The sequence below is a fragment of the Cervus elaphus genome, chromosome 23, assembly GCF_910594005.1.
Source record: "Cervus elaphus chromosome 23, mCerEla1.1, whole genome shotgun sequence".
Lineage (NCBI taxonomy): Eukaryota > Metazoa > Chordata > Mammalia > Artiodactyla > Cervidae > Cervus > Cervus elaphus.
In genome coordinates, this window is record NC_057837.1 from 57,645,313 (window position 1) to 57,659,292 (window position 13,980).

Consider the following 13,980-nt stretch of genomic DNA (forward strand, 5'->3'; position numbering starts at 1 on the left):
TACAGTCATCCACGGGAAAAGGAGGCAGTCACTGAGGGGACGAGAAAGAAAGGACAGACCCGAGTAACAGGCTTTCGGAGTGTGAGCTGCTCAACTGTGTGCATGCGGATACCATTCCAGGAGGTGTGTGTGAGAAAAGGAGGTCCAAAGAAAAAAGGAAAAGGGAGTGGGGAAGAAGACATTTTGGGGCGTGTGGCATGTAAAGTAGCTGCAGCCCCCGTCTGGGCGTGGGTCAGTCCTGGGATCATTCTAAACGCTGGAAGAAGCCAAGGGAACTGGCAGAGAGACAGGGAGAAAGGAGATTGGGTAGGGGCGCTGAGAGAAAGTGAGAAGAGGAAAAAGAAGAGCCGGGGAAGGAAAACCTGTGCCCCTCAGCATCATCCACAGGACTCCTTAAGGAGCAGGTGAGAACGGTCAAAGCCGGGGAGGAAAGCCAAACGGTGCTGCGTGAGGAGAAGGGAAGAGCGTCCAGTCCCACGACGCCACAGACGTCAAATGCTCCAGAGAGTACTGTACATGTGAGGTAAATAATAAAATAAAATGACAGATGTAGTAACGAGGCAGTGAAGTTCCCAGGCGATGACTCAGGAGTGAAGCTAGCTAGCATATACGCTCCTTCTGGAAGGAAAGAGCGAGGAGAGCAAGCCCACCTGAGAATGCAGTTAACTCCTGTCTGAAAGTGGACAGGGAAATATTCAGATGTTTACTGAAGAGGACTAATTGCCAAAGTTGGGCTGGTATGCCTAGAGTTGGGCATGTAAAAGAAAAAAAAAAAAAAAGAAATATTATTATGAAGGGCATAAAACGAAGGCATAATTCAAAACGAATAAGATAAAGAGACCCAGGTAAACTGACTGAGTTTTCTCTGGACTGCTCCAGATGACCTCTCATGTCTTTTCCACCTCTGTCATTCTCTGGGCAAGATGAGAGGTTAACCAGGAAGGCACCGTAAACTGTCACCCTCCTGTGCCCAAACTACATGAGACGTTCTGAATGACTGGATTCTCCAAGGAGTGATTCAGGACTTTGCTTCGTTCAATTAGTAAAGCAGTGTATGACTTTTAAAAGGTCAAAAAGCACGAATTTGGATTTTCAGAGCAGTCCATCAAGATACATTAATATGCCAACAAATCAATTCAACCAAGAGAATGAGAATTCAAATAAGCCTCCACAAGGACAAACCTTTGGTTTTTCAGCAAATCCTTCTTTTTATTCTTATGTATGTGTCTATTTCAAATGGTCAAGCCAAACACTGAAAAGATGACCTAGTCCAGGGCTGTATCCCTTCTTTGGGGTTACTATTAAATAGCAGAAGACAAGAACATATCCTATAGTTACCACTGGGGAAAACTACAGAAACAAAACCTATAGGGCCTGCAGTCTACAGCATGGAAGACAAAGCCATCATAAATAAAGCACAAGGAGCAGATGACATAAACATGCACATGGTACCCGGTTTGTACAGTTGGAGGTGATGCAGAAAACACTGGAGCTGGGTAAGAATATTCAAGAATACTCAAGAAAAGTTACTAGAATACAGTGACCTTTTCAATAGGAACAAGAAGGCTCATTAATTAAAGATCTGACAGCCCACTAGTGCAAAGCACTGGTCGGTACTAAGAGAAATACAAACCCCAGCTTCTGCCCTCAGGGGGCTTTCCATCTTTCTTCTTCAACTAAAATAAATTTAAATAGCATGTTCTCAAGACTGGAGCTGGAAGGAACTCCAAGTGGCCTCGGGGTCAAGCTTCCTCATCCAACAGGAAAGGGGATCAAAGCTGGGTGGGGAGTGACAGCAAGGGCAGGAACACAAGCCGCCCTTTGTAATATAAAGCACACAAGCTTCAGGGGCTGAAAGCCGGAGGTGCAAGTTCTGCATTCCGCCAAGTGCCAGTCCAGCTTCTCTCATCACTGAAACGCAGAGGATGATAATCCTGGCTGTCTTCCTAGATGTGAAGTGCTGGTGATGGGGCTTGGAACATTTAGGACTCTAAAGGCTGGGGAGTGCTGAGACAGTGGAGAAGCACAGAAAACTGACCTAGGTACCAGTCCTTTCCTTCCCTTTTCCCCATTATACTATAAATGTTGAGTGATGTGACTAAAAGGCAAACCAGTACCCAATTAGCCTGCATTGTTTGTGATGACAAGTACTGAGGCAACAGAGGACATGGGAGGAGTGATGGCAGAAGGGAAGGTACAGTGATAGTATTAGCACGTAATTTTCAACATTAATAAAAAAATGACACAATCAGACGTCACTGAGTTAGGATGAAAAGTTCTTAGGGGAAACAGAATTAGTACAATTATTTATTTTTTAATCAGTCACTCTAACAGTTAGTCAGAACAACACTGCACTTCATGGAAGCAGGGACAAGGAAGCCATTACTAGATTACAATGACAATTAAGCACTTTTCCTTCGTTTTTATATTTCATTTGTCTTTCAGAGCTCTTTCTCAATTCCCCCTGTCCTATTTCCAGTCCTCCTTTCATCTTCCTAACAACGTAATAAATAAGAAAGTCCTGGACCTTCCTCCTGAGCAACACTCCCACTAACTTTTTAAGAGGAGCAACACAGTCAATGTAATGATAAAGAACAGGGGCTCTGCAGTCAGACAGATCTTGGTTCAAAGCCACATCTAATTCAGGTTACGAACCTGAGAATCGTAACTACCTACTTCCTAGTCCTGTTTTAATAATAAGTGAGCACTTATAGAAGACTGGACACTTCAGGGCCAGGATGCCTCTCCAGCCCCCACCCCAGGGCTTGGCCCACAGGAAGCTTTTTTGGGATGTGGCAACCAGACCAACCCTGAATCACAACCACGTTATACTCCATCAGACAAGAGGGGCTCATCTGTCCGTGAAGAACACCTCAAAGCCTGAGCTGTGGAAAAAGAAGAAACTCCAAATATTCCCAACTGGACAACTGTCTACTATGCACACAATCACCATACCCCTGCACATCTCATGATTCCTATGAGTGGCTGACATCATTCGGGGAAGGAAGACTTCCCAAAGTACACCCCCTACAGAATGGAAGAGCACCTTCTAACATTCACTGTGAGTCAGTCTCTTGCAGCATTTGAGAAATCGCTAATCATTTTAGCCCCACTTGTAAGCTTTACGGTAGTACCAATGAAGGTCACATTTCAGACATTCTTATCTTTTTTTATTATGTGCATAGTATCATACATACTTTTATAGCACAGTAAAACATAAATCTGTTATGGTATTGTTTAGTTACTAAGTCGTGTCCGACTCTTTTGCAACTCCGTGGACTGCAGCCTGCCAGGCTCCTCTGTCCATGGGATTTCCCAGGCAAGAATACTGGAGTGGGTTGCCACCTCCCCCTCCAGAGACATTCCTATTCCCAATAAACACCCTTTTGAACTCTAAATTCCCACTTTACAGATCTGCAAAAACCTGTGATATCTCTACCTCACACAAGTTTCACCCTATCTTCCAAAGACTCCACAGCAGATTTGCAGATTACTTGAAAGTTAGTGTGCTGTAAACATACAGAATCATTAAACACCAACGGTTTCTGTCACAAAAAAAAGCAAATTCACAAGGTAAATCAAAGAATGCTTTGGAGTCATCTGTATGAACTTTTTAAAACAAGTATTGTAAGAAATCTCTCCTAAAAATTCCACAAATAGTAACTCTTAATTAACTAATATTCTTAAAAAATTATCCTGACAGCTACTAAGACACCTGTAATGGTTAAAAATTCTCTGCCTTCCTCCCCACAAAACGAAACTCTGTTCACAAGTTCTTTCCAGAGTTGATGTGAAAGAAATGGGCTTTGCCGCTACACACCTGGGCTAAATCCCTGCACTTTTTACCCAGTGGCCCCATCCAGGGGCAGGCCTCCTGACCACTGAGTAACTCATATCACAGGACTGTGCTACAGATTAAACAACAAGATGAAGAACCTAAAGCCTCTACCATTGTCCCCAGACTTTGTGGACCACCTTCTGGAAATCAAGTATTTCTCTTCTAGAAATGTTCATTCTTCCCTTCCCTTTCCTTTCATATTGCATGACGGATGGAAGCATCACTACGGCCACTGCTTTAAATTCTGGACCCAAGGAACTGCGGGGGACTGGTGGTGGCAGTGCAGCACTCAGCCCCTTACAAACATGCCCTCTGCTCCGAGCTCAGCCAGTTTAGTTTTCTGCTCCTCTTTACTCTCTGAGCATCCTTTAAAGACAGCCCAAGGAACTTGGTTCCTAAAGGCTATAAGCAATTTAAACCTAGGTAAATGGCCCAGGGGGCCATTACACTGTCTTAAAGTGGTTCAGATGGTAAAGAATCTGCCTGCAATGCAGGAGACCTGGGTTCCATCCCTGAGGGGGGAAGCTCCCCTGGAGAAGGGAACTGCTACCCACTCCAGTATTCTTGCCTGCAGAACTCCATGGACAGGAGAAGCCTGGTGGGCTACAGTCCATGGGGTCAGACAAAGAGTCAGAAACGACTCAGTGACTAACACACACACCAAAGGCACAATCCAAAATACGCAACAGCCTCAACCTCACTCTCCTCCAAAACATGTATTTCCCCAACCCCCTCCCAGACAGGTTAAGGCTGAAGGACCTCATTGAAATGCCACCTGTATACTAATTCAAGCACATCAGTTATCTGTGAGAAGGTGTGCCCACACGGGCCTGCGCACACACGTGCAGGCACACACACACACACACACACAACCGGAAGAAGCCTGACTGAAGACATTACTTGACAGATGAAAAGAAATGCTAACCTACTAGTCAAAAAGTAATAATAACCCTTCTGAAAGGATGAAGGAAAACTCTAGGAAAGTATTTCTATACCTTTACTAGAATTTTGTGCCATCAATGCTAAAATATTAAAAGAAAGCACTACAAGATTTTTCCCATGGGATGATGCCATTTTCTCAAGGATTTTTCTTTTCCCCCCCAAGCCAGGGGTAGGGGGGCCGGGGGAGGAGGGGAGAGGGGGGGATCCAAAAGCACATTAAGGCATTGTTTCTAGACATCAACAGCTTTTGTTAAAACAACAGTTTAACATTTTGAAAAACAGATATTCTAGAGATACTATTTTGACACACTGGCATTTTAAAAAATAATCTTAAAATCACTGTTGAGTTCAGTAATTTTGCTTGCATAATGAAGCTGTTTAAACAACTCATGTTTTTGGAAAGCCAACAGCCTAAGTCTGTCAGGTAAAAACTTCAAAGAATGAGCCCATCCAGCAGGCAAGGGCCAAAGCAATCCTGGATGTGCTATGCTGATGACAGCCTGAGAGGGGCCTAAAACGACAGAAAATGAGGGCACAAGCCCCCAAACCATAAAGCAACTTTGTTTTTAACACAATCCCAGTGCAAAATAACTGCAGAAGGCTTTTATTTTACTAAAGACATTCAATGGCAACCTTGTCTTGACTAAGGGAACTCAGCACTCTTTTTGTTCCTCTTTCTTGTGCTGAAAGCTGTACTCATTTGTTTCAAATCATGGTCATCCTTCAGATGGCAAATTTTTCAAATACAAATGGGAGATCTATGAAGCAATCTTGGAAATAATTCCTTATGTAAAAACTCAAGTTTCGGGTTCTAAAAATCAAGTCTAAGGGCCGTGTGTGAGCATAACCAATGTAGTTTATTCCCCTGATTCCCCCCCTAATTTTCAGCTACTTAGTGGTAATATTGCTGGGTCAAAGTTCTCATATTTTGCCTTCAGCACTGGAAGGAAAGATGCTATATAATTTTAATAAATAAAAGATAGTGTTAATAATGTTTAAGAGTTCATTTCTTTAATAAGCATCAATTCAGACTAATTATTTTATTAATAAATCCACACTTGGATGCAGACCTACCAGGTAATTATAAAGATAACCATGTTCACAGTACAACCACACACAAGGAACTATCACCATTTTCCAAATATAAGCACACAGCCAAGAACTATCCATTTTTTCCTCAAGGAGTTAACTGTAAAGAAAAGAATAGTGAGTAAAAGTAAGTTAACTTCTAGTTCACATTTTTCTCCCAGGAACAAAAATTTAGGAGTTAATAACACAATCTATGAAGACTTCAGTTTGACTAAAGGTTGGTAAGTTTAATGCCACTTGCTTCTAATGAGCAAGCTGGTTAATAATTAAATAAACGAACATAATCTATTCAGGATGGATTTAAACCACAACCATAAAGAATCTTAAGCACACTGCTGACATTTTGTTGTGCTGTAAAACACAGTCTGCTCTATGTGATCATGAAATGTTAAGGAAATCAGGGCTAAGCTAAAACTAAAGAATTAATGCTGTAATTAGCATCTGAAAGATAATTACTGCATAAAACAGACGATATCTACAAGGTTTTCTATTTTTTAGCTTCCTAAACAATCTTCAGCTACAAGTTAACTAAAGAGGGTTTACTAAAGATTCTAAGCACTTTCCTCAGACAAAGAGAGGTCCTTAACCCATTGACCCAAGCTCCTCTTTCCTCCCCAAAGTGGTCATCAAGCACAACAATCCAGTGGTGCTAGCCCACCTGTTATCCATGCTGACCAACAACAGGACTACCTGAGGTTTCCTGAAGGTCACTGGTTCAGTCACAGAACCAAGCAAAGGTAAATGGATCCACAGTGGATTTAAACCTTAACTAACCAGCTCCTGAGGACAGTCAACAGACCCTTCTCATGTGACAGTATCATGAGATGGAGGAGGACTCTAGGGTGTGAAGAAAGAGGAAGAGTCCTGGGCAACGACCAAGAAAATATACAACATACTACTTAACTATGGACGGAATCAATAGAAGGGAAGGGAGAGGAGAAAGAAAAGAGATACGAAACGCCCTAAAAGTTGACTCTTTCAGAAAACCCTCACTGAGCTGGGCAACAACTGGAACCTCAGAGAAAGTCAAGGATTTGGCCTTGAAGGAAGAGCAACAGAACGAGTAACAATGCAAAGCACACTTTTCACAGGTTTTAAAAGCCTTTACCTCTTTCAGAAGGGTGACTCTAATCCAAAGAGATCCTACTAGTCCACCACGGCAAGCATCACGGCATCGTGCTTCTTTTGGGAGGCCGGGAGGCCTTCTCCTTCTGACACTGAGCCACAATGCAGCTCAGCGCTTTCTGTAAGACTGAACAAGGTCCTGCAAGGCAGTGTCCTCTTCTCCTCTGTAACATCCTTAACTTCAACATAATCACACAAAATGTCCAAGATGAAAAACAATCCAACATGTACAATCCTATACCATCTTAGGCTACACTTAAAAGATGACTGGTTTTTTTCCTCTAGATGACAGACATTTTAATTATATCTTCTTATGTAAAGTTAGCTTACAAGTTTGATTCATCTAAGTGAACTGTCTGAAGTCAGAATCATCATTCCAAGTAACCTGGAAGATACCAGTTAAATGAGCCAGTTCTCATCCTGAAATGAATGCTCTCTATACAGCAAAACTGGGTATTGAACCTCATTTCATGATTTTAGCACTTGGTTTAAAACCAACCCACAAACAAATCATGAAAGTGGTTTACTGAAGACTGCAAATGCCTTTTCTGAAGCCACAAGCCAACAGCCCTCAACAATCTGATACCAGGACTTTCCTGGATCACTTCCCCAGCAAACATATCCAGCGACTTTGGCCATCATTACTCTGGCCAACCCTAGGCTGAGAGATCACTCCTCTTTGCCACACCATTCAGGTAAAGAAATTGAAATGATGAAACCAGTTGTGTAAAATACAACCAATCTCTGTACAATACTGCACATTTACGAAGCAGCTGAACAGCCATAATCTCAACCAAACTTTCTACAGGAAGCAAGGTAGATATGAGCACCACTCCCATGGAGAAAAGAGTAATCCCAGGTTTTGGCGAGCAAAGTGGCCAGCCTAAGCTCAAACATCACTAAGTAAAAGAGCTGGGACAAGAACTGAGGAGAGTGTATGTACAAGAGTGTGGTTAAGGTTGCAGGGAGAGGTGGGGTTAATCGGAGAACTAGCTGAGGAGACACAACACAATCTGAACTTAAACACAGGCTGTGTCTGTTCACAGAGGCCTTGGAAGATATGACTCCTGTCAACCAGCCTGCCTCATAGACTATGTTGCCTCGTGACCCCAACAAAGACTCTGTGCCCTAGTCATTCAGATATACTAATGGCATCCCAAAGGAGCCCAATAGTCTCAGCCTTTGTGCCTCTGTACCTGCAATTTCCTCCAACTGACACACTCCCCACTCCTTTCCCTTTCACCCACTTCCACCTGACCTTTGAACTCAGGTCAAACGACACCTTCTTCGGGTGTTCATCTTGGAGCAATCTGGATTGCCTTGTATCACGGCACTGTTCTGGCTGATTCTGTTGTCAGCTCTCTTCCCAAGATCTAAGTTCTGGGGTGGGGGGTTGAGGGAGAATGGGGGCATCTATGTGATGTGACTCGTCTTCTCCTGTTACTTGTCACATGGAGCAGGCACTGGGTAAATGCCTGTGGACTCAAAGAATGGACATGCCAACTTCCGGGAGGAGTTAAGCCAGGCTTCCAGGGTAGAGAATTCAAACAACTCAAGTGGAAACCATCACCTTCCACATTCACTTGAGTTACCAGATTCCTTTCTCAGCCTGGCTCCTCCAGAAGGCCTGAGCTTAAACTACTGCCATGGAATTATAATCCACATCACGGTTTTGTGGTCTGTGTTTGTTTGAACTGGAAAACCTTCCACTGTTTATACATCTGGAGTCACTTCCAAATGTGACAACCTGAGACTGTTAACCTGGGAGGCAAAGTGACAAGCCACCACAGTGGAAGACTGCCCAGGGATCAAGAAAGCCTAACTGTTCAAAGAGCGTGAGCTCTGTAGTCTGGGTTCCAATGTGCCATTTGCCAGTTGGGTGACTCTGGGTAAATTACCCACACAACCTCCTGCCTTACATTTAAAGTGGGGTGTGTGTAGCCAGCAGGCATCTCAATGCCACAAACATCTACTGAGGAGCTACTCTGGGCCAAGTGTTGGTGACACTGCAGTGACCTGGCCGTTCAATGGAAACCACGCTTGCATCATGCCAGCCTGTGTTAGTCCCTCCTGAAATACTCCGGTGTACTGGCTTGCCACCCTTCACTAGAAGGAAATCTTTAAGAAAGCAAGGGTCTTGTCTGTCTTGTCCATTCACCTCTCTCAAGTGCCAATCAAATGTCTGCTACACAGTCACTCAGTCCATTTGGAAAGAAGGAATGGTCAAATCAGATGAAGACCTTCTTGTCCCTTAGCAGTGTATTCTGGTGGAGAAAGTAGGGAATAATAACTAAAGATGAAGGCACACATTACAAGGGGCTCGGGCTCGCCACAAACTTATAGGTGGCCTCCTGGGCTTCTTAGGACTCCACTTCCAGGCTCTTCTGGGTGGGGAGGAGGAAGATCTGACAGCCCTCCCCGCTCCCCCTGCCAACCACGGCTGCACAGGCGTGAGCCACGGGCACAAGAAAGGCAGGAGAAGGAAAGTTGGGTCCCGTCCCGTTGGAACGTCTGAGGAGGTTCCTTTCATTCACTTACTCAACAGGTACTTATCAGGGCCCTAAGGTGTGCGGGGAATAAAGCAGAGACGTGACCAGGTCCTGTCCTCACGGAGCTTCCCTCCCAATGTGGAGGAGACACAGTACACAAGTGCGTAAAGTGGTCCTCGCACGCAGGGCTAAGTTGCCTAAGTTGCCGAGCTGCCAGGAGGAGTGATGCGACAGGGGGCGGCCACAGATGTCCCGGGCGGGGTGGCGGGTCGGAGCGGGCCTCCCGGGGAGGCGACCTCTGACCTAGGACCTGAGCCTTCCGGGGACAGGCGGTCACCGGGGCCCACACTCTGGGCAGAGGCCGCAGACCGGACAGGAAGGGTCACAGCGACAACTGTGCGAGTGTCTGGTGGGCGAGGCGCGGGAGGCTGTGGAGGAGCAGGCCCTGGACTCCCGCACCGGACCCTCGGGGCCGGGGAGGGGGCGCGGGCGGGCTCGCCGTCGGACGGGGGCGGGGCGGGGGCCGCGGCCGGGGGGCCGACGTCACCGCCGCGCCGCCGGGCCCTCCGGAGCGCGGGAGGGAGCGCGGGGCGGCGGGCCCGGCCCGCGGCCGAAGATGGCGGGCCTCCGGGCTTACCTCGGAATTTGAGCTCGTGCTGCGGCTCGAGGCTCAGGACCTGCTCCACTTTCGCCATGTTCCTCGGCGGCGGGGCAGCTCGGGCGGGGAGACCCCTGAGAGGTCACCTGGGGCGGAACGCGTGAATGCTGCGCCCCCTTTAAATTTGGAAAGGGGGGGCCTGCCGGGACGCGGGCGGGGGTCGCCTATGGGTTGCGCGCGGGGGGGCGGGGGACGGCCTACGCGGTGCAGGCGCCGGGGCGGAGGGCGAGGGTGAGGCCGCGGTGCCCAGCGAGCGTACGGCACGCACGCACGCACCGACGCGCCGACGCACGCACGCACACACGCAGCAGGCCGGCCGCCTTAACCCGGCGCGCGCTCGGGGGCGGCGGGGAGCAGAGCGCGCGAGCCCCTGCCGAGCAGTGCGCAGGCGCGGCGGTGGCCGCGGGGGCGGGGCTGCCGGGTGACAGGGGGCGGGGCGTCGCCCAGGTCCGGGGGAGGGGCGGGTCCGGGACACCCAGAATTGAGGACTATCATCCTAAAGATTATTTATTTAGGCAGGGCCCATGGGAGGCAGACTTTGTGTTAAGTGCTTTAGTCAATAATTAATAAAAATCAACTTCCACTTCTCCTTGCTAATGTTCCAGGCACTTAGAGATTTTGAATAATAATGAAAGTACGATTTATTCTTATTACAAACATGATGTTTGTGAGTGAATGATGTGTGTTAGGCACGGTGACGCGTGGTAAGCAATAAATATAAATTTAGTAAGCTACCAATTATTGCTTGCTTATTTTGTGCCACTCTGCTGAACGCTTCGGATAACAACAGCATCGATTATAATAAATAAAAGCTACTCTACTTTAAATGTTTACTATGTAACAAGCACTGTGCTGAATCCCGTACTGCTAAATGCAACAAATATTTAGAAATACAATGATCAGAAAAGTTTACCTGGTTCCTACTTCTCACTAGAGGCCATAGATGAGACCGCCTTTGAATAAATAACCACCTACACAAACAAATACACTTTTAAAAATTACTGAGAACCTATATCTGTTTGCTTTTAAAGTGAGCACTCTACTTCATTATCTCATTATTGACATTTAAATTTTACTTCATTATGTAGTATGTACTACCTGAAATATGTGTTATTAATAGTCTCCTTTTCATATATAAATGAAAACAGCAAATAGCTAACATTGACTCTACATGACAGACATGTAGGGATTCTTTGTACTATTCTTTGCACTTTGCAATTTGAAATTTTTTGTAATTAAAAAAAAAAGGTTTTTTAAAGATAATCTTTGTCTTTTAACTACAGCATTTGGTCCATTTATACTTATTATATTTATGATATATATGAATATATTTCTACCATCTTATTTTGTGCCTTCCGTTGGTCACATTTGTTTTTTCTTTTTCCTTTCCTTTTTGCATCTTTAGAGCTATTTTTTTTCTCATTCCACTTTTCTTCGTCTTATATACTCTATGCTGTTTCAGTGATTACTTTGCTCCGTGAAAATAAAAGGACTTAAGTGTAATTTAATAGCCCGTCCTCTAAATTTATGCCTTAATTATAGTATATTTTAAGTTTAATCTTTTCCTTTTTCACCCTATGAACTATTACTAAGTTATTTTATACAGTCAATATTAATTTGGACTCAACCACACAGTTACCAATTTCTTTGCTCATCTTTTCTTCCTGCCTCTCAGAATTTATAATCAGTATCACTTTCCTCATGCCTGAATCTTTAAATTCTATTTCAGGAAGTTTGTTGCAGCAAATACTGTTGGATTTTGTTCTTCTAAAATTGACTTTATTTTTCTCCTGGTCTTGCAAGATATTTTGGCTGGTTTACTAGAGGGACAATGGTTTTCTCTCAGAGCTGTAGGATGCCACCACTGACTTCCAGCTCCCATTGTTACTGCTGAGATTTCAGATGACAATCTCCTCATTATTCCTTCAGAAATGTTCTGTTTCTCCCCATTGTCGTGGGGTTCTGCAGTTTTATCACAATGTATCTTCTAATTTATTTGTCTTAGCTCATTCAAGCTGCTTTAGCAAAATACCATATAGACTGGATGGCTTAGATAACAGCATTTATTTCTTACAGTCCTGGGACCTGGAAAATTCAAGATCGAAGCACCAGTACATTCTGTGCCAGGCGAGAGCCCACTTTCTGGTTCATGGTCAGCTGTTTTCCTGCTCTCTGGAGTCATTTTTATAAGGGCACTAATCCTATTCATGAGGTTTCCCCACACGTGAGCTTATCACCCCCAAAGACCCCATCTCCTAATACTATCATTCAGGAATTGGATTTTGGCATATGGATTTTGCAGAGGATACAAATGCTCAGTTCAGTTCAGTTCAGTTGCTCAGTTGTGTCCGAGTCTTTGCGACCCCATGGACTACAGCATGCCCGGCCTCCCTGTCCATCACCAACTCCCAGAGTCCACCCAAACCAATGTCCATTGATTCGGTGATACCATCCAACCATCTCATCCTCTGTCATCCCCTTCTCCTCCTGCCCTCAATCTTTCCCAGCATCAGGGTCTTTTCCAATGAGTCAGTTCTTCGCATCAGGTGGCCAAAGTATTGGAGTTTTAGCTTCAGCCTCAGTCCTTCAGTCTGTAGCATTTATCCTGTTTGAATACTCAAGAGTTTCTCAAATTGTTGACTGCAATCTTTCATCATTCTGGAAAATTCTCAGCATTTTGAAATTTTTAAAAATTGTTGTAAAATACACATATGATTTACCATCTTAATCATTTTAAGTGTACAGCTCAATAATATTGAATACACTTACACTGTTGTGCAACCATGACCACTATCCATCTCCAGAACTCTTTCATATTGCAACTCCATACCCAATAAATAACATGCTCTCTTTAAAAAAAAAAATTATTTATTTATTTGGCTGCATTGGGGCTTAGTTATAGCACACATGTGGGATCTAGTTCCTTGACCAGGGATCAAACCCAGGTCCCCTGCTACTATGGAGTTTTAGCCAGTGGATCACCAGAGAAGTCCTAATAGTTATCTCTTTTAAATGTTACCTTAGCTCCATCCTCCCACTCTTTTCTCCTGGATATCTGACTAGTAGTTTATTCAACCTAGATTTTTCAAGCTGTAGGTTGTTTCCCAAAGGTGACTTATAAAATCAATTTAGTAGGTTGTTACCAGCACTGAGAGAGAAAATGAACAGAAAATATCAGAGTGCATTGTATATTTTCATGAAAATTTTGTTTCATTGTGTTTATTAATAACATACCGATACATAAAACTGTGTAGTGAGTTACAAATAAAACCCATTCATTAGACCTTCTCACACCATTCTCCCTCTCTCCTTGCCTCTCTGTCAGGGCTTCATCTCTCATCTCTGTATCCCATATTGTGGGTATGTCTTCAGATCTTTCAGTCCGTAATTGTCCCTGAGGCTGCAGATAAACCTATTCCAGGAGTTTTTCATTTCAGTTATTTTTTAAAGCCTCTACGTTCTATTTGGGCTTCCCTGGTTGCTGAGTTCCTTTACATAACTAAGGATCACACAGGCAGGTCTCTATCATTGGTTCCAGCCACACCCCACCCCATTGAGGGATTTTGATGTTGATCTCCATTGTTGTCACTTTGGGCAGTGGCAGTGGCCAGGTCATCCTGATGGGGGTAAGTCCATGGTTCTTGGGCCCATGCAGAGCTTCTACACCTGCCTCCACATGCACTTTAAAATAAACTCAGCATATAAGCAATGGTAGAGGGGCCCAGAATGAGTCACCCTGTCCACTGGATTATTACTGAATCACCGATGCCCTTGGTGGGCATTCACAAGGGACACTGTGAATGCCTTCACATTGTGCCCATCCCAGGTGGCATCCCCTA

The 13,980-nt window shown here is 44.7% G+C and overlaps 1 protein-coding gene across 2 annotated transcripts in view; it reads right to left on the reverse strand.

Moving 5' to 3' along the window:
* The window catches only part of VAPB (VAMP associated protein B and C), a 47,052-nt gene extending 36,552 nt beyond the window's left edge, over positions 1-10,500 (reverse strand). For both annotated transcript variants that reach the window (XM_043883349.1, XM_043883348.1), the window contains exon 1: positions 10,121-10,500. In XM_043883349.1, coding sequence (XP_043739284.1) covers positions 10,121-10,178 — 58 coding nt within the window. In that variant the 5' untranslated portion in view covers positions 10,179-10,500. The remainder of the gene's footprint in view (positions 1-10,120) is intronic.
* Positions 10,501-13,980: the final 3,480 nt, after the last annotated feature.